Source organism: Erinaceus europaeus, chromosome 2 (genome assembly GCF_950295315.1).
Source record: "Erinaceus europaeus chromosome 2, mEriEur2.1, whole genome shotgun sequence".
Taxonomy (NCBI): Eukaryota; Metazoa; Chordata; class Mammalia; order Eulipotyphla; family Erinaceidae; genus Erinaceus; species Erinaceus europaeus.
The window spans coordinates 78,483,689-78,510,325 of record NC_080163.1 but is presented as its reverse complement, the minus strand read 5'-3'; the positions used below and the strand labels follow the sequence as shown (position 1 = coordinate 78,510,325).

The 26,637-nt window shown below is 39.0% G+C and overlaps 1 protein-coding gene across 7 annotated transcripts in view; it reads left to right on the top strand.

Moving 5' to 3' along the window:
* DLC1 (DLC1 Rho GTPase activating protein) overlaps nt 1-26,637 on the top strand; it is a 438,486-nt gene that overhangs the window by 292,064 nt on the left and 119,785 nt on the right. Inside the window, exon 2 of one of the 7 annotated variants that reach the window (XM_060183287.1) lies at nt 724-1,430. The exons of the other annotated variants lie outside the window; for them this stretch is intronic. Coding sequence (XP_060039270.1) covers nt 724-869 — 146 coding nt within the window. The 3' untranslated portion in view covers nt 870-1,430. Of the gene's footprint in view, nt 1-723; nt 1,431-26,637 lie in introns of those variants that run through there. 7 annotated transcript variants of the gene reach the window in all.

Below are 26,637 nucleotides of genomic sequence, written 5' to 3'. Positions count from 1 at the left end.
AAAGATACTGTGTAGATGAAATATAATACACAATATTATAATAAGTTACATTATAATAATTATATTATTATAAGTTATCCATAAATGTAGCATATGTATACATGCATATATATGTATATATACACACATATCTAAGAAAGTCTTCTTCATACTATTTTTGTCTCACCATTCTTAGTTTAAACAACATCTATCTACCTATCTACTCCTTCCTCCCTTTTCTTACTTTAATTTTTAAATTCAAATTCCCCTAGCCTGACAACAGAACAGAAAAATTTCTATTTTAAATTTTTTATTCAATTCTTAAGACACTTGAGAAATGGCTTAGCCATTGTACCATGTAATAAGAATGTAGACAATGTCGAATGAAAATCTCATTAAGATGTAAGCTTCCACAGGGCAAGAATTTGGTTTGTGGCTGGAATTCTAATACTTAGACAGCACCTGGCACATGGTAGCACTCAATATATTATTTGTTGTGTGAATGGATGAATGAACAAGAAACGTGTGTTCTTCATATACCTTCCCTAGACAGTTGTGTCAGTCACAAGTACTAGATACATCTATGGTGCTGGGCATGGCAGTATCTAAGTCCTTGTCATGAACTGAGGTTATAATCAAAGTTACCTTTCTGGGACCCATCTACTCTCACTCATTCACTGCCACAAGTGCTCAAATTAAGCATTTTCCCCTATCCTTGTTTCCCTCTTCTGCAACACACCAGAGGTAAATCAGTGAAGTTGAAAGGGGGTAAAGATAAGAACACAAAGGAATCAAATTTATCCCCCTCGGAAGTGACAGTTGGTTTGTCTCCTTACACCTATCCCCAAGAGTGGCCTTTTCATATTCCTGAAAAAGAAAATATCTCTTAGTTGTGTGTGCACGCCTGCAAGACCATTGAACACCACTCCCCTTACATGCTACAGAAATAAGAGTTCTTCAGAAAGACCTGACAATTCTCCAGCTCCACCAATGATAAAGGAAACCCGAAACCCGAAACACCAGTGGCACCACAAGCCACAAGGCACATTTCCCAATGCAAGGCAGCAAGCCCTGCTGTTAAACAAAGTAAATAGAATTGTTTCAAGAGTTTGCCAGTGGGGTTCTAGAAAGGTGGAAAACAGTTTTCCTAGAGACATTTCAAAGCAACCTAAAACACTAAATTGATCTTATTAGGATTTTTCTATAGTTAGGAGTCTTCTTTACAAACTTCCACTTGTTTTAACCATTTTTAAGTACTTCCTAACCATTGGTAATCTTCCATCACTTTGTACATCAACATCAGAGTTTTTCTTTGTGATATTTGAAATATGCATGGGGATGGCATGGATGAACTAAGAACATTTTTCCCATCTACCATAAAGGAATAAATTAAAATTATAAAGTATATAATATGAAATGCATTAAATCTCCAAATTTTCATTCAATATTAATCTGAGATTTTATTGTGCACTTGTAACCTTAAGTATAGACATAGTCAATATTCCTGAAAGATAAAATTTTTATTATTAAAGAGTCAAAGAGGAAGAAGAAACCAGCAACAGGGTTTCACTTTACTATAAAATGGAAGCCCCTCAAGTTTCATACTTGATTCATGGTAGAAGATAGCTTAACTTTATCTTTTTAAAAGTCATATCTTTTATAATAACTTATTCTTGATTCTAAGGCCAACGATTTTTCAGCATCTTTCCAAGCTGCAATTTGGTTATTTTTTTGAAAATGTGAAGAAGGGTTCTGATAAATTCAGGGAATCCTTCTCAATCTTTATGTAGAGATTTAGAAGTATATGTTAACTGACCTACACAATTCTTTTGGGAGTCAGGACCCAAAAGAATAAGGGTCCTGAACAGGTAAAGTTTCCTGCAGACTTTTTCCTGCAGACTTTTTCAAATAAGACACACAAGAAGACCGGATGCATCACTACAGCACTGATGCCTCCCCCAGTGCCATGATAGCCCCACATGGTATGCTACAGACTGGAATCTCAGTCAAACCCATGTCGAGATGATCTCTCTCACCAGCTCCTAAGTCTCAATGTTGCAAGAATATGGTGTAGGTTATAGATTAGTCCAGTGTCCTTGAAAGAGTGCAATTCACAACTATGATTATGCAGGAGGTAGAGGGGAGTATACAAACATGTGTGGTCATTTTGCTTTCCCAGAGCTATCCTATAGCTCATAATAATTCCTGAGGAAAATGCTGTTTTCCTAGTTTTATTAAGTTCAATACTGAGAGAAGAGTTAACATATAAAGCCAAACAAATTGTTGGCTAATCATGAACCTAAAGGCTGGAATAGTTCAGATGAAGAGTGGGGGGGGGGGGGGAGTTTCGTTCTGTAGATAGTTAGTAGTCCTATTTTAGTTATATTCCAAAGGGCCCTTGACTTTACTAGTTTGTTTGTTTGTTTTTTCCCTGAGCCTGACATCTGATATGCAAGTGGATCCAAGTTATTGTCTGGGGAGATGATGTCATGGCTGGAAAAAGGACCAGAAAGCTGTATCAGAGAAGAGAGTAACTCCCAAATATGGGAAAAAGTGTATAAATATTGTTGACTGTAAACCCCATCGATTTGATTTCATATGATCTGGCGGCCATATTCAGCTTAGGTTCCAGATGCTAACATGATGCCAACCAGACTTCCCTGGCCATACGGCCCCATCAATGTGTCCTGGAGCCCCACCTCCTCAGATCCCCGCCTCACTAGGGAAAGAGAGAGACAGCCTGGGAGTATGGATCGACCTGTCAACGCCCATGTTCAGTGGGGAAACAATTACAGAAGCCGGACCTTCCACCTTCTGCACCCCATAATGACCCTGGGTCCATACTCCCAGAGTGTTAAAGAATAGGAAAACTATCGGGAGTCGGGCTGTAGCGCAGCGGGTTAAGCGCAGGTGGCGCAAAGCACAAGGACCGGCATAAGGATCCCGGTTCGAACCCCGGCTCCCCACCTGCAGGGGAGTCGCTTCACAGGCGGTGAAGCAGGTCTGCAGGTGTCTATCTTTCTCTCCCCCTCTCTGTCTTCCCCTCCTCTCTCCGTTTCTCTCTGTCCTATCCGACAACGACAACAACACAATAATAACTACAACAATAAAACAACAAGGGCAACAAAAGGGAATAAATAAATAAAATAAAATATTTTAAAAAAAAAGAATAGGAAAACTATCATGGGAGGGTATGGGATACAGAGTTCTGGTGATGGAAATTGTGTAGAGTTGTACCCCTCTCATCCTATGGTTTTTTTTTTCAGTGTTTCTTTTTTATAAATAATATTTTTTAAGTTCAATACTGGGAGTCAGATAGTAGTGCAGCGGGTTAAGCATACACGGCACAAAGTGCAAGGACCGGCGTAAGGATCCTGGTTTGAGCCCCTAGCTCCCCACCTGCAGGGGCATCCCTTCACAGGCAGTGAAGCAGGTCTGCAGGTGTCTTTCTCTCCCCCTCTGTCTTCCTGTCCTCTATTTCTCTCTGACCTATCTAACAATGACAACATCGGTATCAACAATAATAATAATTACAACAATAAATCAACAAGAGCAACAAAAGGGAATAAATAAATATTTTAAAAAATGATTAAAAAAATTTTTTTTTAAGTTCAATACTGAGGCATTTTTATGCTGATATTATGTTGCATACTTTCTGTTGAAAGTACTTTCATTTACCTCTGAGTGAGACTAAAGAAAGCAATATGCTATTAAAATTAATGCAAATACATTAGTAACTGCACAATCACATGTAGATTGTAGTGTTAAACTCCCACTACATTAAACATCTTTTCAAAAAGAAAATTAAAAAGCATTTTTAGCCTTTACCGTAACATGTAAAAAGTTACACAAATAAAAATAATGCTGTTTGAGTAAAGCAGATTTTAATTAGATCAAACGAAAATTCTTGAATTTCAGAACACGAAAGAAAGCATTTGGTCAAACGGGAAGCATCTTTTGGATTTCTGCCTTTTAAGCCTGTCTGCCTCCCAAGCTGTTATATGGTGATACTGAAAATACTTCACATATCACAGAGATAACATGAAGGTGAAAGGCATGTTTGAAGTTCTTGAAAACTATTCTGAGAAAACTACTTGAGAAAACACAAGTGCTGTCAATACTACCATGCAGTCCGTCATTAAAAATAGGCAGTCATTGGGCCAGTAAAAAGTTTACTCAGAGAGTTCACTGCTTTGCCATGTGCATGACTCAAATTGGAACCTAGCCCCTACAGAATTAAAAGAAACTGTGGTGTCTTCCCTCTCTCTGTCTCTTTTTTTTTTTTTTTTTTTTTTTTTGCCTACAGTTGCTGGGGCTTGGGGCTTAATGTTGGCTTCTGGTGGCCCCCCTTTTAAAAAAAAATTCAGTAGGATAAAGAGAAATTGATGGGGAGGGTAGACAGAGGTGTGAGAGAGACACCTGCAGATCTGCTTCACTGCTTGTGAAGCCCCCTCCCCCCCACCCCCACAGGTGGGGAGCCAGGGACTTGAACTGGGATCCTTGTGCAGATCTTTATGCTTCATACTATGTGTGCTTAACCCAGTGAGCCACTGCCTAACCCCTTTTTTATCTGAAAAAGTCAGCTCAAAGTGGTAAATCCCCAGAGATCAATAGTAAAAGAGGAGGAGGAAGTGTAGGAGTAGAAGAAAGGAAAGGGGGGAAAGTAGAAGAAAAGGAGGAAGAGAAAGCAGCAGCAGCAATAATTTTCATCTATTTCACTTATGTTTCTGACACTAAAACATCACATTTTCATTACGATTTTCTAAATCAATCTTGCCTTACTGAGTACTGAAAGCAATATCAAACCCAAGTTGGCATGGGGGGGGGGATATGGACTTAAGAAATGAACAAACATGAACTCACTCTTGTATTTGCTTATTTGTTTATTATTGCCAACAGGGTTATTGCTGGGGCTCAGTGCCAGCCCTATAAATCCACTGCTCCTGGCAGCCACTTACCCTCTACCCCCCTTTCTATTGTATTCTCATAAATTTTCCTTCTGAAGTTTTGCCACTAGCAAGTATTGCAATCTTGGTTGATAGATTTCAGTACTGCAACCTTTGGTCTTCTTTAATGAATGTTTTTGAAATCATAAAAATTAATTTTAAAATAACCAGAATTAGAAGGAAAAAACACTTTTCTTAGCACACAGAAAAAGAGAGAAATGCAGAATTATCAGGCATTAAGCCGTCCTGCACTGCTGAGAGTATGGTCTATTTACATAATCATTGTATTACCTGAAAGATCCCCACCTTTCCCATTGATCTATCTTCTTTCTGCCTCAAGACCCGCCCTGCCTGCAGTTAATCCCACCAGTTAAAAACACCACAACAGTTGCTAAGGAAGTTCTACCTTCCCAGCGTGCCTTTTTCCTTTCTCCACCCCCTTTCCTAGCCATTTCCATTTCCGACTTGCCACTTCCGGTTTTATCCTATAAAAGCCACTTCTGTTTCTGATTTATCTTTCTTCCATGTCCCAACCTAAAGGAGGTCAGGCATGCAGAGCAGATCAGGCATGCAGACCGGGAGGCAGACACCGGTGGCTTAACCAGCTGCACTAACCAGCTGCACTCACTCCCGACTCTGGGGCTCCTGCATGAATAAAGATTTGTATTGCTACCGCCACGAGCTTGGTTCCTGGATCATCTCTCCCGCCTGTGACACTAGCCCGACACAGAATAATCAGTGTTGTCAGCTATTTTAAAATAAAAATCAAAACAAGAAAGTAGCAAACAATCAATAACATCAGATGGGTAGCAAGTTTACAATTCCTTTCTAACTTTGCTGTTGCATTTAACCATAGATATTTGAAAAAAAAAAGTCCAGGTGGTGGTGCATGCAGTTGAGTGTACACAATACAGTGCACAAGGATCCAGGTTCAAGCCCCTAGACCCCTCTTGCTGGGGAGAAGTCATATGAGAGCTGAAGTAGTACTGCAAGTGTAAATGTCCCTCTCAATCTCTCTTCCCCTCTCACTCTGTTATACCACATTAAATAGATAAAACAAATGATAATAAATTATAAAATAAGTAAATTTAGAAAAAAAGAAATATGAAAAGGAAAAAAGCCTTTTATTATTTTCTAATCTCTCCCAAGCATTATTTTATTAAAATATTGGCATTTATTCAAATTTCATTTCTTTCACCAATGCAGTCTTGAGAACAAAAAGAACAGAACTGGGGGAGGGGGTAAGTGATAGCACACCAGGTTAAACATAGATAGTAGAAAGGGCAAAGACCCTCTGAAAGATCCTGATTCAAGCACCCAGCTCCCCACCTGCAAGGCAGTCACTTCACACACAGTGAAGCAGGTCTGCGCGTTTCTTTTTCTCCCCTACTCTATCTTCCACTCCTCTTTCAATTTCTCTCTGTGCTATCAAAAAATGAAAAACTAGCCTCCAGGATCAATGGATTCATCTTGCAGGCACCAAGCCCCAGCAATACTCCTGGAGGCAAAAGGAAAAAGAGAGAGAGAGAAAGAAGTCAGAACTGGAGGCATCATGCTCCCAGATGTCAAACTATATTACAGGGCCATTAGTAATCAAAATTGCTTGCTATTTGAACAAAAATAGACACACACTGGCCAGTGAAATAGACTTCAAATCTCAGAAATAAGCCCCCTACACCTATGCACATCTAATTTCTGACAAGGGGGCCCAAACCATTAAATGGAGAAAGGAGAGTATCTTCAACAAATGGTGTTGGAAAAGTTGTGTTGAAGGAATGTAACTGAACCACTACATCTCATCACACACAAAAGTAAACTCCAGATGGATCAAACATTTAGAGCAGACACTATAAAATACTTAGAGAAAAATATTGGCAGAACTCTTTTCCATCTAAATTCTATAGGCATATTCAGTGACTCCAGTCCAATTGCAAGAAAGATAAAAACAAATATAAACCAATGGCAACATCAAATTGAAAAACTTCTGAGCAACAAAGTAAACCATCACCCAGAGGCTCCTTACAGAAAGGAGAAGATCCTCCTTACATGTCATACATTAGACAAGAGGCTAATAACCAAAATATGTAAAGAACTCACCAGACTCAGCAACAACAACAACAACAAATGACCCCTCCAAAAATAGGGAGAAAATATGAACAGAATATTCACCAAAGAAGAGATCCAAAAGGCCAAAAGATATACGAAAAAATGTTCCAAGTCATTGTCAGAGAAGTGCAGATAAATACAACAATAAGATAGCACTTTGCCCCTGTGAGAATATTATCCATCAGAAAAGACAGCAACAACAAATCTGGAGAGGTTGTGGGGACAAAGGAAGCCTCCTGCACCAGTGGGAATGTAAATTGGTCCAATCCCTATGCTCTGTGGAGAGCAGTCTGGAGAACTCAGAAGGGTGCAAATTACCTACCCTATGACCCAGCAATTCCTCTCCTGGGGATATATCCTAAGGAGTCAAAAATATTTGTGTATATTTATGTTCATAGCAGCACAATTTGTAATAGCCAAAAGCTGGAAGCAACCTAGGTACCCAACAACAGATGAGTGGTTGAGAAAGTTGTAGTGGATATACACCATGAAATACTACTCAGCTACTAAGAATGATGAATTCACCTTTTTCACCTCATCTTGCATGGAGCTTGAAGGAATGATGTTAGGTGACATAAGCCAGTAAGAGAAGGGTACATGGATATGGGATGATCTCACTCATAGGAAAAAGTTGAGAAATAAGAATAGAAGGGGAAAACACAAGTAGAATTTGGATTTGGTTTGTTGTTTTACATCAAAGTAAAGAACTATGGGGATGAGGGGTGCAGGGGGGTTGGATAAAAGTACTTTCAGGCCCTGATGAATGATAGTGGAGGAAGTCCTAGGTTGTAGGTAAGAGTATTTTGCAGAAAATTGAGCATATTTAGATGTGTATCAACAACTATATAAACTGTAAGCCATTAAATCCCAATAAAAATATTAAAAAATAAAAAAATGTTTAGGGCCAGGTGGTGGCACACCTGGTTAAGCACACACATTACAGTGCGCAAGGTCCCAGGTTCAATCCCCTGGTCCCCACTTGTAGGCGGGAAACTTCACAAGTGGTGAGGTGCAGGTGTCTCTCTGTCTCCTTCGCTCTCTAGATTTCTGGCTGTCTCTATCCAATAAATAAATAAATAAATATAAAAAATGTTCCTTTTAGTTCCTATAGTTTTCTATGAGCAATATAAAATGTCTGTAATCTCATATAAGCTTTAATTTTGTTAGAGACTTATGGGCGGAAATCATCAACCTTCTGAACTTAGCTAACTACCAAACTGTACCTCATCATGACTCTATAATTTTCTTGAACTGTGATTCAATGGGAAAAAACTACATATTGATATAATTATGAAAAATAAGACTGAATTAACTCAAAATAAAAATTTCAAGTAATCGTCATAGGTATATGCACATTTATACCCAAAAAGAAACATAAAATATATGCATATGTAGTGTATATGTATGCACTTCCTAAATAGTGGTTCTCCTCATCACCACCATCCTAATTTTTTTTCAAGGGAATATTAGATTTCCTGGAATTAACAGACTTCCAAGAAAAAATTGTAAAACTAAAGCCATCAGTGACCTTTAACATTCTCTTTTCATAATCTTATCATTAACATTCTATATATTCTTTAATATCACTAAAAATAATATATGGAATATAATTCATGCAAGTCATATAAATGACATTTTCATAACAAGCTCTAAATAATGAATGCTGGTCCATTTTTCAGTTTGTGTGACATACTGTTTTTGTTCTTAAATTCATTTTAAATTTTATATTGTTTTTCAGACACAGATATACATTATTTTTATATGCACTGCCACCAAATGCTGACAACATTAGTCCTCAAATGCCTGGTTTTCATTATTCAGCATACAGCTGGCCTTCTTTACTTGTTTACCTTACCCCCTCACCCCATTTCCTACCACTTTTTCTCATAATCTAAGCATCTATTTCTGTTTTGTTTTGTTCATTTGTTCTATTTCTTCATCTTCTACATATGAGTGAGATTATTAAATATTTGTCTTTCTCTTAATTTTTCCTTTTTGATAGATTTTTTAATGATCATCTTCCCCCCTATCATCAGGTCGTCCAATTTATTTTTTATTTTATTTTATTTGGCCTCCAGGGTTATTGCTGGGGTTCAGTGCCTGCACCAGGAATCCACTGCTCCTGTAAGCTATTGTTTTTTCCCTTAATTATTGCCCTTATTTTTTTTTTTACCATTGTTGTGGTTATTTTTATTATTCTTGTTATTGATGTCATTGTTGTTGGATAGGACAGAGAGAAATGGAGAGGAGGGGAAGACAGAGAGGAAAAGAGAAAGACACCTGCAGACCTGCTTCACCTCCTGTGAAGCGACTCCCCTGTAGGTGGAGAGCTGGAGTCTTGAACCCAGGATCCTTACATTGATCCTTACACTTTGCACCACGTGCGCTTGACCCACTGCGCTATGCCAGACCCCCTAGGTCCTCCAAATTTTAAGGAAATACCTATTAAACTATATCTTGCTTCTTTACATTTATTGGAAATACTAAATGGGGAATGTGTACTTGAAAGGGGAAATAATGGTTTACAAGATAGGTGTTGTGGCACAGGTATAATTTCTCATCCTTCCATTATGTGTCTGCACACCAGTTCCACTACCAACATGGGTCTTCCTCTGCCATTGTGTATAGTGTCTCCATGACCTCTCAGATCCCCTCCTACCTCCCCACATCCTTGACCTTGCCTCCATGTCTGCACAACTCCACCACTGAAGGTGGCCTACCTCTCTCTCTTATTCTGTCTCTCCCTGTCTCTGTCTTTTTGATAGAAGGTGAGAGACAAAGATAAGGAGCAGCACATGCAGTATTGTTCCACTACTCATGAGCCTTTTCCCCTGCTAGTTGTTATGCATGATGAACATATGCACTCTAGTGGATGAGCCACTGCCCAATCCCACTATTGCCTTTTTAATTTTACACTGACTCTCTTTTCTGGTCATTACTTCTCTAGTCACTTCTTTTCTAGTCATTGGATATTGCAGAAGAAAAACTACCAAATTGCACTAGCCTTTAAAATAGAATTTGTAGGGAGTTGGGTGTTAGTGCAGCGGGTTAAGCACAGGTGGCGAAAAGCACAAGGACCGGCATAATTATCCTGGTTCCAGCCCCAGTTTCCCCACCCACAGGGGAGTCATTATTAATGAGAAAGATAGGAGGAGAGAATGAACCAAACATCACTCTGGTACATGTGCTGCTGGGGATTGAACTCAAGACCTCATGCTTCAAGAGTCCACTGCTTTATCCTCTGCACTGCCTCCCAGACTACCATTCACCATTCTTTTCTTCTTTTTCTTTTGCCTCCAGGGTTATGGCTGAGGCTCAGAATCTACACTACAAATACACTGCTCCTGTGGCCATTTTTTCAATTTGTTGTTGTTTGTTTGTTTTGGATAGGACAGAGAGAAACTGAAAGTGGAGGGGGAGATAGGGAGAGAAACAGAGACACCTACAGACCTGCTGCATCGCTTCAGGAGCTCCAGCCGTGACCCTTGTAGGTCCTTGTGCTTATTAAATGTTAGCAAAATCTAACTTCTCTCATCTATAATTTAAAAAATGAATAAAATATAAATAGCAGTTAATTGTATATTTTTTACAGACCCCCAAAGTCAGACCCTGTTTTCAGGGGCCCTACTAGCCGAGAAAGTGTTAGCTGTTCTTAGAGGTGTAAATGATTAGATTTCTTTGCAGTCTGAAATGAGCTTTATTTTCCTGTCTAACCTATAAAATTGCTGGGCAGCACTCTCCCACCTACCCTCCTGCTCAGTGTGATACACTAATAAGGCCATCTGGCTATAACAGTTTCATTTGTACGTATGACCACAAACGGTCCATTACAAAACTTTCAGAATTCAAACAGTATCATCAAGGTGTTAAGAAACAAGCCAATCAGTATTCTGGTTATAGTTAAAGAATCAAAATACAAGACAGGTGCTTGTGCCACTAACTGAAAAGCATTCTCTCCACTTCATCATAGGTAAAGGCAAGGAAGGAATTGGACCACAAGCATTCTCATAAAAAATTAAAAACAGTTTCCTAAGTTAATAAATGAGTAGAAAGGTTCGGAATTTCCAGTGACGGTGTGATAAATAATTGGTGAAACTGACAAAACATCTAGTGACCATTTTAAAAGATACAATGTTTTCAGGTCATTAAAGTGCAGTATTTTAGTTGCCAATGATTTATTTGTAAAGTATCCTACTCATATGAAATCAAATAGCTATGACTTTAGCTTAATAAAATATTTCATTGCTTCTAAAACCTGTGAGTAAAGGTTTAAATTACCCTATAACTGTCTAAAAATCTACTGTAATTTATTTTTGTAGGTACAAAGTATTTTTAATATCAAATTTTAGCTTTACCTTATTAATATTTTTTAACAAAACACAGAAACTATCTTTAGCATCTAAGGGGGAGGGATGTATATTTATCTTTAACCTAGCTAAAGCTAAAAGTTTCCCTTTCCTTGACGTTGAAATAACTTAAATAACTGGAAAGTAAATGTGCTTTGTAAAGATTTATATTCCTGTCCAATTTTAACACTGTCCACAGGTTCTCTGTTATAGACCTTATATACTAATAATATTCATTACAAAGTCCTTGAGTCCGTTCACACTGTTCCTTGGAGCTCAATGGACAGAATGAAAACTTTAGAAATGTTTCCAGCTTGAAAACAGTATTTCCCCTAGCAGGATCATTTACCCCTGAATATTTTTGTCCCTCCAAGCCCCAAGACTCTCTTTAAAGCCACTCCCATGGTAGGAATGCTACAATGATTCTGTTGAAGGAAAGCACATCAAAGGTCCAAGAGGTTACTAATGCTTCTCTGAGTAGGTGCAAGACTAGTAATGGTGTCTCCCTCCAGGGTAATAGCAGAGCCAGGGAAGTGAGTCAGCACAGACCATTAGCAACTCCCCCTGTGAAGAGATTGGATTTAAAATTAACACAAGACTATAAAGCTGTTTTCTTATCATCTATTCTATTCTACTTCCCAAAAGGTTCATTTTGTGTAAAGGACAAGAATCCTATCACAAAGATAATTTAGAAAGAATTTCCTTTTGTGTTCATAACCCAGATGAGCACTTGTATTAAAAAGTAGAAGCTGTGTTTACAACTAAGTATAGAAGGAAGGAAAAGATATTCTTGGAGTAAAATTGGCAAGAAGAGAAGCTGAGATACCAGTTCAGTTTATCAGGTCACTTTTGTGAACATCCAGATAGTCAATTCATCATTTAGATAAGATTGTGTACAACCTCTAGGCTTGTTCAACTTCCTTTTTATCAAAAATTCAATCTTCATTTCACCTTTGGTGATTATCCAGTTAGCAGTCCTCATCCCCAACATAATTCCAAAACCAGTAGACAAAATTTAAACACTTCTTTTCAGTTCTTATTTCCCTTCCTGTTTCGAATTTCCTTGTGAAATTCCTTATTAATTATCTTGGCTGAGTAGAACCTATCTACTGTTTGCAGGGAAAAAAAAAAAGTAAGCCAGATATTTTTGTTTTTCATCAGCCAGGCTTTACCAATCCAAGACAGCTTTTTCAGATAGAAAGTGACAAAAAAAAAAAAAAATTGAGAGGAAGCGAGGGAAAAATACCATAGCACTCTGGCTTCCTCCAATGTGGCACGATTGTGCTTACAACAAAGCAGACACACTAGTCAGGTGAACTATCTGGATCCTCCCCAAAATGAACATTTTAAGGGGTTTGGAATGATAGCACACCCTGAAGACACATATAATTCCATGTTTAAAAACTGAATTTGAGTCTCAGCACCACATGAGAGTCACTGAAGGAAGCTCTCATGCAGTGATGTCTCTCCTGTTCAGTGTGTCTCTGCATCTAAATGCCAAAGCAACCTGGGAATGGTGAAATCACTGGCTCAACAAAGATTGAATAAAATGAAGTAATTGAGTCTGGTGTTTAGTGATTGCTGATGCTGAGTTTCTTCCAGTATATTAGCAATGGAAATGGAAAACATAGAAACTAGTACTGCATTGGCCCATGTAGGTAGTGATATAGCTGGGACTTGTAAGTAAGAGATCCTGAGTTTGATTCCCCACACCATGCATGCAATAATGCTGTTTTGGCCTCTTTTTCTTTTTCTTGCCCTTGCTCTCACTCTGCTCTGCTCTTTCTTTGTAGAAACACATAGTTATCATAAAGTTAATAAAGTAAATCTTCATAATGAAAAAGAGACTACTACTGGAACAGTTTGTAAGTGAACATAATCTAAATACTATGAAGTGAGCATTATCTTAAGTTCAAGAAAGAGCAAAGACATGAATGTTCAAAAGGCATCAGAATGAATCCCACTTTCCCCACTACATATTTTTCATCATCAACTAAAACAGAAAACTCATAACTGTTCTGTGGAGGGGGTGCAGAGGAGAGACCAAAAAATTGGTGTGTTACAAAAGGAAGATTTCTTGGGAAATTTGTGGTATATATGGAGAGAGAAGCTTCACAAATGGTGAAATGGTGCTATAGGTGTCTCTCCCTCTCCCCTCCTCTCAATTTCTCTGTCCTGTCAAGAAAAAAAAAGTGGAAGTTTGCATTTTATTTTATTTCATTTCATTTATGTATTTTTGTCCCAAAGTTGTCACTGGGACTCTGCACTTACATAATTTCTACTCCCAGTAGATTCTTTTCCTTTTTCTTTTAGCAAGGGAGTGACAGACAGGAAGAGAGAAAAGAAGAGACTCCACAACACAGCTCTGATTCATGTGAAGCTTTCTCCATGCAGGGGCTCCCAAGTATTGACCAGGCTCAGATCTGGGTCCCTGAACACGGTGAAGCATACACTCTCCAGGGGCAACAAAAGGGAAAAAAAAAAAGAAAATTCATAGTGACAAGTGAAAGTGAGTAGTTCAATAAAGTTTGGAGCATTAAGATCCTCACTTTTTTTTGTATACCTAAGTATACAGATATCAAAATTTTATATAAAGAGTACTCAAAATGTATTTCAGGTTAACTATCAGAAATAAAGGCTTTAGTATGTAAAAATATAGAAAGAATGTCCAGAATATATTCTGGAGATTTGGGGCATCCTGTAAATCTCAATGGTATAATTTTTTTGTTCTTCTTAATTACTAAAACACAACGATATTAAAAAAAAAGTTGCTTAGGGTTTATTCTTTTTGGACAGCCTCATCTATATTTCCTGACTGCTAAATATTGCCTTTTAAATTTTGGTTTCCTAATAAAATTAGATATTGATTGATTATTATCAAATGGCATAAATACTTGCAATGTTTTTCTTTTAAGTTCTGCTTTTCAGGTTGGTGGGTGTTCTCCCTAACTACAATATAAGATGTATAGAATACTTTGTATCTTTTTTTGTTCCTGCCAGGTCTTGTTTGTCAGTTTGTCTCAGGGATTTTCTAACTACATGAGTTCACTGCTACCAGTGGATTCTTTTTTCCCCCTTACTTTTTAGATAGAGGATAAGAGACTAAGAAGGGGAGGAATCATAGCACTACCCCAGCCGCTTGTGTAGCTTCCCCTATGCATAGAACTACCACATGGTGACCCAGGGCTCAAATCCAACCCTTGCACATTGGTAACGTGTGTGTGAGCCATCTCTAAGACCCCTTGCTTCATTTTTTTTTTTTTGCCTCCAGGGTTATCACTGGGGCTAGGTGCCCACACCACGAATCCACTCCTGGAGGCCATATTTTTCCCCTTTGTTGCCCTTCATTGTCCACTGGTGTTGTTACTATTATTGTTGTCGTTGTTGATGGGTAGGACAGAAAAAAATCAAGACGGGAGGGGAAGACAGAGAGGGGGAGAGGAAAACAAACACCTGCAGATCTGCTTCACCGCCTGTGAAGCGACTCCCCCACAGGTGGGGAGCTTGGGCTTGAACTGGGATCATTCTGCCTGTTCTTGCGCTTTGTGTCACGTGTGCTTAACCTGGCCCCCCTTGCTTCATTTTTTTATTACTCTGCATGTGAAATATTTTTAACGTTATAGCTGACACAGCATATTTCATAATTTCACTTTTCATCTTCAAGTTGTTTCAAAGGAGAATGGCTATTTTTGGTACTCTGGAATCCAACTTTAAATAATTCCTCCAATTTTGAGTATGTTTCCAAACAAATCAGAAACGAGTTATTTGACTTTTATTTTTCCCTCAGTTAACAGTATGCTTTATTACTGAAGGGTGGGAGGGGAATAACTTCAAAATACGATCTTTATTTGCTCCATAATAACTATCTTCATGAATACATTCAGCTCTCCGAATCAACCCTCTTTCTCTTTGTGCTACATAAATATAGTCGAGGCTATAAAATGAGAACTAGAGCCAAACTTCGGTTTCAAGCATTGCTCCAAACTGAACCAATTTTGTGAAGTGTTCATGTCCAAATTTCAACTGAGGGAAAAACACCAGTATTTATCCATTTTCATAAAGAATATAAATTCTAAAATCATATAGAATAAAGCCAACATAGAATCTCCATTTTATTATTCAGCTGCATGAATTCAAATATTTACATATTTCACACCTAAATTTCCTTACCTGTACAATAAAGATAATAGTACTAGAGGACTGTTCATGAGGATTAGATGAATTATTCCATCTGAATATCTTAGATCATGAACTGTTATTTTGTAAACACATAATAAGTGCAAACTGCTAGAATCATTGTTACATTTCCCCCCAAAATTTTAGTGACCACAATTTTAAGAAACAGGAAGAATGGTGATACATCTTTAGCAAAATTAAGCATCAAAGCAATCTGTGAAAAGTTGTCCTACAGAGTAAAAAAAAAAAGAAGAAGAAGAAATTGCAAAAGGAAGCACTAGTTTCAAACTCAGACTCTATAGTTTTATTTTTTTCCCTTCACTGTTAAAGATATATAGGTCCATTTCTTTGTTTGTTTGTTTGTTATTGGATAGAGACAGAGGGAAATTGAGAGAGAAGGGGGAGATAGAGAGGAAGAGAGACAGAGAGATGCCTGCAGACCTGCTTCACCGCTGCCTGTGAAGTGACTCCCCTGCAGGTGGGGAGCCAGGGGCTCTAACCGCATCCTAACTGGTCCTTGCACTTTGCTCCACGTGCACGTTTAGCCCGTTGCACTACTGCCCAACTCCAGATAGGTCCATTTCTAATGTTCTGAAGACTCCAGATTGTTTTCCACAGGGGCTGGAAAAATTTGCATTCCCATTGGCGTGTAAAAGGGTTTCTTTCACTCACATCTTCACCAGCACTTAATGTTTCTGTCCCTCCTAATGCCCTAATGTATGACAAGCTAGTAAGGTAGAATTTTTACTCAGATTTCTTGAAGCTTTTTGAAATGATGAGAATCTATGACATTTTCACAGGTATAAAGTGACATTTCATTGTTACCTTTGCGTTCCGCTGATAATCTTTGACTTTGAGTAATTTGTATATATTTGTTGGCCATCTAGATACCTTCTTTGATGAAAGTTCTGTCCATGTCCTCTCCCTATTTTTCAAAGGGTCTTTTTGATTACTGAGTTTAGTGAGTTATATTAAATAATGTTAACATAATATGATAACATATTGAATGTCTTTTATTTTGTTAAGTGACATTTTGACAGTGATTTCCTTGTTTATTTTCTTTCTTTTATCATTTCTTTTTGCAGTACTAGATCTCACACATACATAACTCCACTGTTCCTAGGCTAATGATTTTCATTCTGTTTATTTCAGGTAGGGGCTCAGACAGAGAGGGAGGGAGGGAGGGCAGGGGTGAGGGAGACACCATAGTGTTGCTCCACCATCTGTGGAGCTTCCCCCATGGCTGCAGCTTCCCTGCTGTCTGCAGGATCACCCTATGGCTCAGGCTCTGGATTTGTGTGTAGGAAAGCAAGTGTTCTACTAGGTGAGCTATTTCCTTACTCTCCCTTTTTATTTTTTTCTCAACAGTCCTTTAAACCTAAGAAAAAGGAAATATGTTTATACTCTATTCACCGTGTTTCTGCCATGTGATTCATGATTAAAGTGCTTAATGAGCATCCCAAGACATCTCCAAGAAAGTGTTTATGATATAGTTCTCTGGTATCATCTCTAAGGAGCTTTGTTATAAAAATAATCCTCTGAATTGAGCTAGTTCTATGACTGTTCAGATTCTATATTTTGAGGTTACACAGAAAAATATATGCATATATATATATATATATATATATATTTAACTCTCCTTTATGAAAGTCCTTCAATCACATGGAATTTACTAAATTTTTTTCTGAATCTTTTTCCTACAATTAAGTACTTGCATTTCCATCAACTATTCTTCATAGAAAGTACTTCTAGTAAAAGGAAGCTACATTCATTCGCAGTCACTTCAACTTAATTGTTCGTCACCCATAAGAACTATTTACATTTGAAAGCTCAACGATGGCATTATAGCTATTACTACTTATAAGAACATGTTTGATGAGATGACTCATAAGCTTTTCATCTAACAACAAAATGAGTGTCATTCCCAATTGCTGACAAAACATATTAGTCAATTTCAACAAGTATTCTGGAGTTTCCAAGCTATTCTGAACCTACACAGCAAATTCATGATATATTTAATCTGAGGTTCTAGCACATGATACAATATTATAGTATCAACTTTTGCCACATAATGTAAAATAATTATATCCATGGGGGAAACCCATACTCAGGTTTTTTTCAATGTATGCATAGCATTTTTAAGGAGAGATTATTTTCTTTATTTTTTTAGAAAAAAATATTATATTTACTTATTTATTGGATAGAGACAGAAATAAAGAGGAAGGGGGAGGGAGAGAAGCAGAGAGACACCTGCAACACTACTTCACCACTCACAAAGCTTCCCCTCCCCCTCCCACCGGGCAGGTGGGGACCAGGAGCTTGAACCCGCCCGGGGCCTTGCACATTATAATATGTGCGCTAACCCAGGTGCATTACCACCTAGCCCCGAGAGGCTGATTTTCTTATGCTTACTTTCTTATCCTTAACAAAAAGAGGATAATTCAAGACCATCACACTCTTTCAGGCTGACCAAGAAGGGGTTAAGAAGCAGTTTTTTCATAGCCCTCCAAAAGAGTTGTACTTCTGCTAGCACCGTCAGCCACTGCCTGTGACAAACTGTCAAATCAGGTGTTACTAACTTAGACTTAAACCAGCATTTAAAAACATTTTTGGGTTATTTCCAATTCCCAGGTACACAGCTCACCAGGGGACTGCTTTTACTCCAGGACTGCCTGATGCCATCAGGAAAATAATTCTTTACAAAAATGCAAGGTATTATTTTCATATAATAGTCTAAAGAGCACAAGGAATGATATGTGCAAAGGACTAGAGATGATTCATGACTGCCCACTCAGCTCCCAAGGAAGTTTCCAAAGCTGATGTTGAATCATTCCACAAGGCAATTGGCACAAGGACCTTGGAAATATTCTGATTGCAAAAGCAGTCCTCTCACTTTCCTGAGGATAGTGATGGATATTCCCCCCCAAAGGACCTTGGTTCAATGGAAAAATATGGCATTTGACAAATATTTTGAACACTGATATGTTTTCTTATTAAGAGAGTAAATGAGCACTTCTCTGTGGGTTGCTAATGCATATTTTGTGAGCTGAGATATTTACTCTTATTCTGAAACCAAGTACTGGTTGTTCTCGATTATCTTTTACTCTCTAATGAATTATTGTCTCATATTTAGTGCACACTTAAACCTGCACCAGAAAAGTGCTGATAAGAAGCATAGTTTTATGAAACTTTTGTCAAGCAACTTTGTGGATTTTTTTAAGGGATCAGTTATATTCCCTATAAATGACCAAAAATAAACGTTTATTTCCTTCAGTGACTTTTTTGAAATGCATTGTTGGTTGAAATCCAATGAGTACTGGCAGATTTCCACCTCCCAAGGAACACTAAAGTAATTACAACTTGTTGGCATTCTTTTTAGCAGTTTCAGAAGGGATACCAAGAATTAGGCACTCAAAGAGGTTGAATCATCCTTTCACCAATGAATGTGTACTCATTTCCTTCATTTCTAGCCAAGGGTTTTTTTGGAAGATATTCTTGTGAACTTCCGTTGTTGGTGTAAGCAGAACCATAAAAAAAAAAAAAAAAGCACCCACACACAAGGCAACAACCAGGACTAAGTTGCCATAGCAGGAACCAAAGATAAATGTCTATAGCCCCAGAACACTAGTAGGAAGCTATGGGAAGGAACAGACCAAGCAGTAAATGTGATTAAGCTGATTCTATATATTTAGTGCATATATGGCACCAAACTATGAAACAATAAGGTGGATTTCAATGTCTTTGAATATATATATATATATATATATATATATATATATATATATATATATATATATATATATATGGAGAGAGAGAGAGAGAGAGATCATTTTAAAAACTATTCACAGCTCTAAACAGGCCTCTTCTCTCCTAATTCATAAAAGACCATTCAAGAATTTCTCTGAAAAACAATTTCTCTGACACTCTAGTTTGATGTAAGATATTTTCTCTGATAGTCTTCAAAGGACTCACCTAGTAAGGGGGCAAAAAAGATATGTTAAAAACTGCATAAAAATTGTACACTGTATAATGAATTAGTCTAAATTTATGATGGTCAGCAAATGTGTATATATTCTCTGAGCCCCAGAAATATTTAAACTATGAAGACTTGACAAAGGAGAGAAGGCTCTAGTTGGACTGGTTTGGGACAGATAGGGAGGAGGGAAGTGGCATGAACAAGAACATCAAAGAACAATATCTATAAGCAAAAACATTTTTATTCAGAAACCAGTCATATTAACTTTCTCTGACTGCTGTAACTAAATAACACAGCCTGGGTGACTTAAACAGCACAGATATGTTTTCTTATTATTTTGGAAATTTGAAGTCCAAGACTAGAAAAGTTGATTTCTCTTCAGGTCTTTCGTTGGCTAGCAGCTACCTTCTTACTGCTTTGCTAACATAGTAGTACTTTTGTGCACCTGTGCCTTTGCTGTCTCCTTCTCTTCTTAAACAAACACCAGATGGGATTAAAGCCTACACTAATGACCTCATTTTGACTCTATCATCTATCTCTTCAAAGACGCTTTCTCCAGAACCTGGAAAATAGTACAGAGGTAGACACTAGGCATGCATGCCTGAAATTCCAGAGGCAACAAATTAATCCCCAGAACCATATGCTATAGCTGAACAATGCTATGGTATGTGTGGTGTGTGTGTGTGTGTGTGTGTGTGTGTGTGTGTTGTGAAAATTAATCAAAATCTTTATTTATTTATTTATTTATTGCCTCCAGGGTTATTGCTGGGGCTCAGTGTCTGCACTACAAATCCACTGTTCCTGGAGGCCATTTTGTCCCTTTTGTTGCCCTTGTTTATCATTGTTGTTGTAATTATTGTTATTGTTGTCCTTGTTTGGATAGGACAGAGAGAGGTTGGGAAGACAGAGAGGGGGAAAGAAAGATAGACACCTGCAGACCTGCAGACCTGCTTCACCACTTGTGAAGCGACCCCCTGCAGGTGGGGAGCCCGGGACTTGAACTGGGATCCTTAGGCCAGTCCTCGTGCTTTATGCAATGTGCGCTTAACCTACTGCTTCTTTTAAATGTCTTTTCTCCAAATACAATTAAATTCTGAAGTACTGGAGAGCAAAACTTAAAACATAAATTTGGGACAATACAATTCAACCCATAACACTAATGAAATTTCCACTTTAGGGGCACTAGCTTAGGCCCCTAGGAGTGGCAGTTATGCTCAAGGTGAGAAGGAGAAATCACGTTGGAATCAGGAAATACTTTCTAAATTTGACTGGTAAATTGCCAAGAGAGATACCAAAAGAAAGACATGACTTGTCAGTGAATCCTTTTGATGTCTTTTCTGATTCTAAATCTGTATTCATTTAATACCTAATTTTTTACTGGTAGTGTTGTTTTTTTTCTTCAAGAGGGTATTATCCAAAAATAGCATAACTAAGTTTTCACAAAACCTGGTCTCACTCTTTGAAGTGTAAAATATTCAAGAGTATTCAGAAAGGTACTGTGAAATAGCACTTTAAAATATTTAAGTTAAGTGTTGCCAGGCAGTGGAGCACCAGGATAAGTGCACATAGTACAAAGCAAGGATCTCTGTTTGAGCCCCTGGTTCCCCACCTGCTGGGAAGTCTCTACACAAGCAGTGAAGCAGGTCTGCAGGTATTTATTTATATTTATATATATATATATATATATATCCCTCACCCCTCCCAATTTTTCTCTGTCCTATCCAATAAATCAGAAAAAATGGCCGCCAGGAGCAGTGGATTCATAGTCCTGGCACGGAGCCCCAGCAATAACCCGATAGTTGAAATGTAATTTTGCATATAGTTGGTTAAATATATTATTGAAATTAATCTCCCTACTTCTTTAAAATAGTCCCTAGAGATGTTATATTATAAAGTTTGCTATATCATATTCTTTTTTAAAAGCTTGTTTAGTGGCTTAACAATAATTTGTAAGATTATAACAGGAGTATAGTTATACACCATTCCCAGCACCAAGATTCTGCGCCTCTACTCCCCAAAGCTAACCACCACAGTTCTTCTTCTTCTAGCATTTGCCCTTCTTCCGTAGCCAGTCAACAGCATCAGGTTGAGCCTGATGTAAAGTTTTGAGACCTCCTTTGAATCTGGAGAGGTGGCAGTCTTTGACTATGTGGGTCATAGTCTGTCTGTAGCCGCAGGGGCAGTTCGGGTCGTCTCTGGCTCCCCAGCGATGGAACATAGCAGAGCACGGGCCATGGCCTGTTCGATAGCGATTGAGGAGGGCCCAATCATAACGTGCTAGGTCAAAGCCGGGTTGACGCTTGCAGGGGTCTGTGATGAGGTGTTTGTTCTTTACCTCAGCTGACTGCCAACTTTGTTTCCAAGAGTCTGGAACAGAGAAGTTCAGTGTAGGCGTAGGGGACCAGATTGGGTGACGAGACGTCAAGCGTTGGACAGGGTGGGCGAAGATATCCGCGTATATTGGCAGGTCCGGTTGAGCGTAGACGTGGGAAATGAACTTAGATGATGCCGCATCCCAACGAATATCTGGCGGGGCGATGTTGCTAAGAACTGGCAGCCATGGAACCGGGGTGGAACGGATGGTTCCAGAAATTATCCTCATGGAGGAATATAATTTGGAATCGACCAAGTGGACATGGGGGCTACGGAACCATACTGGGGCACAGTATTCTGCAGTGGAATAGCATAATGCCAGAGATGATGATCATAGTGTGGAAGCGCTCGCGCCCCATGAGGAGCTGGCCAGTCTTGCAATGATGTTATTCCTCGTGCCCACCTTTGCTGCAGTTTTTATGTGATGTTCGTGAAATGACAGAGTGCGATCCAGAGTAACGCCAAGATAGACTGGCTGGGCTTCATGCCGGATTCTCGTATCGCCAAGCTGCACATTAAGCTCACGCGAGGCCGAGGCATGGTGTAGATGGAAAACAGATGATACTGTTTTTGCAGTGCTAGGGATTAGTCACCATTTTTTACAGTAATCAGATATCAGAGACATGTCTTTCGTGTTTCCTCGAGGATGTCGAACTTTGATGCCTGAGTTGCACAGCAGATGTCATCGGCGTAGATGAACTTCCTTGAAGAAGTTTCTGGGAGGTCATTGATGTAAATATTAAATAGCGTAGGAGCCAGAACAGAGCCCTGGGGGAGGCCACTTGAGACAAGTCTCCGTCTGCTAGACTTGTCACCCAGATGTACCCGGAATCTTCTGTTTTGGAGAAGAAACGATATAGTGTTGGCCACCCATGGAGGCAAGCATCTTGAGATCTTGACTAGGAGACCACGGTGCCAGACCGTGTCATAGGCTGCTGTGAGATCAACAAAGACAGCACCCGTCTTTAAATTCTTCTGGAATCCATTTTCAATGTAAGTTGAGAGGGCCAGGGCTTGTTCGCAGGTAGATCTTCCTGGGCGGAAACCAGCTTGGGTGGGTGATAGGAATTTCTCTGTAAGATGAGAAATACGTGACAGAAGCAGCCTCTCAAGGAGTTTGTAACACACGGAGAGGAGAGAAATTGGTCTATAGCTGGCGGCCAGTGTTGGGTCTTTCTTTGGTTTCAAAACCGCTATAATCTTCGCACGACGCCAAACTTTGGGCATAGACTCAGATTCCAAGATGTGGGACAGGAATGAAGTGAGCCACTTCTTTGCCGCGGGACCCAGGTCAAGAATGAGTTCTGGGGTGATGTTATCATAGCCACCACAGTTCTCCAAGGCCTTAGAGCTAAATTAACTTCTTTTTTTCCCCAAGTCCATGTGTTTCAATTATCTATATTTTACATATGAGAAAAATCATCTGTGGTGTCCTTCACTCCCCTACTTACTTCACTAAGCATAATCACCTCCAGTTTCATCCATTTTATCCCAAAGAAAATGAGAGGGGGGAGAGAAAGATAGACACCTGCATACCTACTTCAAGGGCCGTGAAGTAACCCCTGCCCACTGCAGGTGGGGAACCAGAGGCTTAAACCGGGATCCTTGCACTTCATGCCATGTGTGCTTAATCCACTGCGGTACTGCCCAGCCCCCTATTCCATAACATCTTTATCCTATTTTTATTGACCAATCACTTCTCCAGACTCTTACAGCACATCTGTCCCAGATCAAATGTTTCTCTTCTGCCCTCTGAAGCCTGGTCCTTGTCTGGAAGCAAAAGTCAAGAGACCAATCTTCTTTTATCTTCATACTAATCATCTTCCTGATTTGTATGTGGATATTTTTGTACTTAATTATAATTGAATTTAGTGTGTTTGCCATCAGTATCACCTCTAGAGTTTGATTTAAATAGGCTTTTTTTCTTTCTTGACTGTAATGCCCACCATACTGATACTAAGAGGAGAATGTTTAGAACTTAAAGCAGATTGCTTATAAACAACTAAGTCTGTATATGTCCTTAAGAGAAAGAGGCTATTTTGAGCTTTCCCTGTTGGGTGCCTTTTACATGAAAGCTTTCCATAGGAAGCTTTCAAATGCAAATAATTATTTTACCATGGAAAAAAATGTGTACTATTGAAGTGTGACCTTAGTGAGTTTAAGTCTGATGGACATCAAAGATTGTAAACAATAGTTTAAGAAGCATCTTGGTCAAGTTGGATCAGTTTCATTTTTAAATCTCCTGGAAATACATATTTCCTAGAAATGTGCAAAAAATAGCACTGGAAAAATAGCTTACCTAAATAGTGCACCTGTTTTGACATACGCATGACTCAGGCTCTTTATTTATTTTTTATTTCTATCATTGTATTTATGTTTATTTACATGGTTTTCCCCCTTTGTTGTCTTTGTTGTTTAACGTTGTCATTGCTTTTGTTATTGCTTTCACTGTTGTTGGATAGGACAGAGAGAAATGGAGAGCGGAGGGGAAGGCAGAGACGGGGAGAGAAAGACAGACACTTGCAGACCTGCTTCACCGCTTGTAAAGCAACTCCCTTGCAGGTGGGGAGCCAGGGTCTCGAACCTGGATATTTGTGCCGGTCTTTCCGCTTCGCAACTCAGGATTTTCTATTCACCTTCCAATTTAAGAAACTAAACATCTGGGGGTCAGGCGGTAGCGCAGTGGGTTAAGTGCACGTGGCGCAAAGCGCACGGACCAGCAGAAGAATCCCGGTTCGAGGCCCCGACTCCCCACCTGCAGGGGAGTCACTTCACAGGTGGTGAAGCCGGTCTGCAGGTGTCTGTCTTTCTCTCCCCCTCTCTGTTTTCCCCTCCCCTCTCCATTTCTCTCTGTCCTATCCAACAATGAAGATATGAATAACAACGATAATAATGACCACAACAATGGTCAAACAACCAGGGTAACAAAAAGGGAAAAAATGGCCTCCAGAAGCAGTGGATTCAAGACCCTGATTCTGACCTATAGGGGGGGAAACTTCACATGCAGTGGAGAAGCTGTAGATGTCTCTCCTTCTCTCTGTTTTAGTCCCCCTTCCTTTTTCACACCTCTGTCAGAAAAGTGGTCACTAGTAGCAGTGGAATTATACAGGTACAAAGTCCCAGCGATAATGTCAGAATAACCCCAGTGACAGGAGAAGGAAAAGGAATTAAGTATAAGCATCCCTAATAGTTTCAAAAATGTTCCTACCAGGTGGGAAAATAGCATAATGCTTTTTCAAAACAACATTCATGCCTTAAGTTCCAAAGTCCCAGGTTTAGTCCTCTAGTCTACCATAAGCCAGGGCTGAGAAGTACTCTGGTTGGTTGGTCCCCTCCACCGCTCTCTCATTTAAAAAAAAAAAAATCCCTTCCCATCTCCCAGAGGTAGCCATTAGTCTAAATTTTATACTGATCATTACTTTCCTTTTAGTAAGAATTTTACTACCAAAGGAGCTACTTTAAAAAGCTGATTTGGCTATTTAAATCATCCTCTGTTGTATGGACCTGCTTAAAATAATTAGCCTGAATTCTATAAAGCAGTCTAAACTCTTAAAGCTACATTACTATTTTCCATAAAGTAGAAGGAGGAGGAAGAGAATGAAAGGCAGTAGGAAAAAATATTATTGGTTGAATGATTCTACTTTTTATATAAAATAGAGATGTAGAGAAATTCAACTATCCAGATTTGATCTTGGTTATTGAGGGTCAAGAAAATCTAGGGGGTCGGACAGTAGCGTAGGGCATTAAGCACCTGTGACACAAAGCACAAGGACCAGTGTAAGAATCCCGGTTGGAACCCCCGACTCCCCACCTGCAGGGGAGTCACTTCACAGGTGGTGAAGCAGGTCTGCAGATGTCTTTCTCTCCTCCTCTCTGTCTTCCCCTCCTCTCTCCATTTGTCTCTCTCCTATCCAACAACAAACGACATCAACAATAACAATAATAACCACAACAAGGCTACAACAACAAGGGCAACAAAGGGGGGGTAATGGCCTCCAGGAGCAATGGGGGTTCATGGTGCAGGCACTGAGCCCCAGCAATAACCCTGGAGGCAAAATAGAAAGAAAGAAGGAAAGAAAGAAAGAAAGACAGACAGACAGACAGAAAGAAAGAAAGAAAGAAAGAAAGAAAGAAAGAAAGAAAGAAAGAAAGAAAGAGGAAGAAAATCTAGATAGCAGAAACTAGAAAGTGCATCCAAAAGTCTGGCATATAATAAAAATTTGACAAATGTTAGCCGCTCTTTTAAAGAGAGCAGTATTGACTCATCTAGCCCCAGGATTTCCATACTCTCTTCTCTTGGTAGTAAAAGTCCAGAATTTCACTAGTCTCGATTTGCCTCACAAACTTTTATGGGCTCCCAAATAATTATATCCTATATTTTTATATCACATAAAATTTAATATCTGTATTTATTGTCTGACTGTCTCCATCTCTCTCCTATCATTGTGTAACCTTCTACTATCTGCCCATCTTGGAATATGATACTCAGAGTCATAGAGTCCCAGGTTCCATTCCTAGCATTGTACATGCCAGAATCATGTTCTGATTCTCTCCCTCTCTCATTAACAAATAAATCTTTCTTTAAAAAAAAACAAGATGAAAAAAACAAGGAATTAGCTCATTCAATGGAATACACTATCCTTACGTGAGGCCCAGATTTCCAGCCCCCACCTGGGAGTACCATGAACAGTACCAAAGTAGCTGCATGGGTAGTGGGGCTATGTTGTGATGTCTC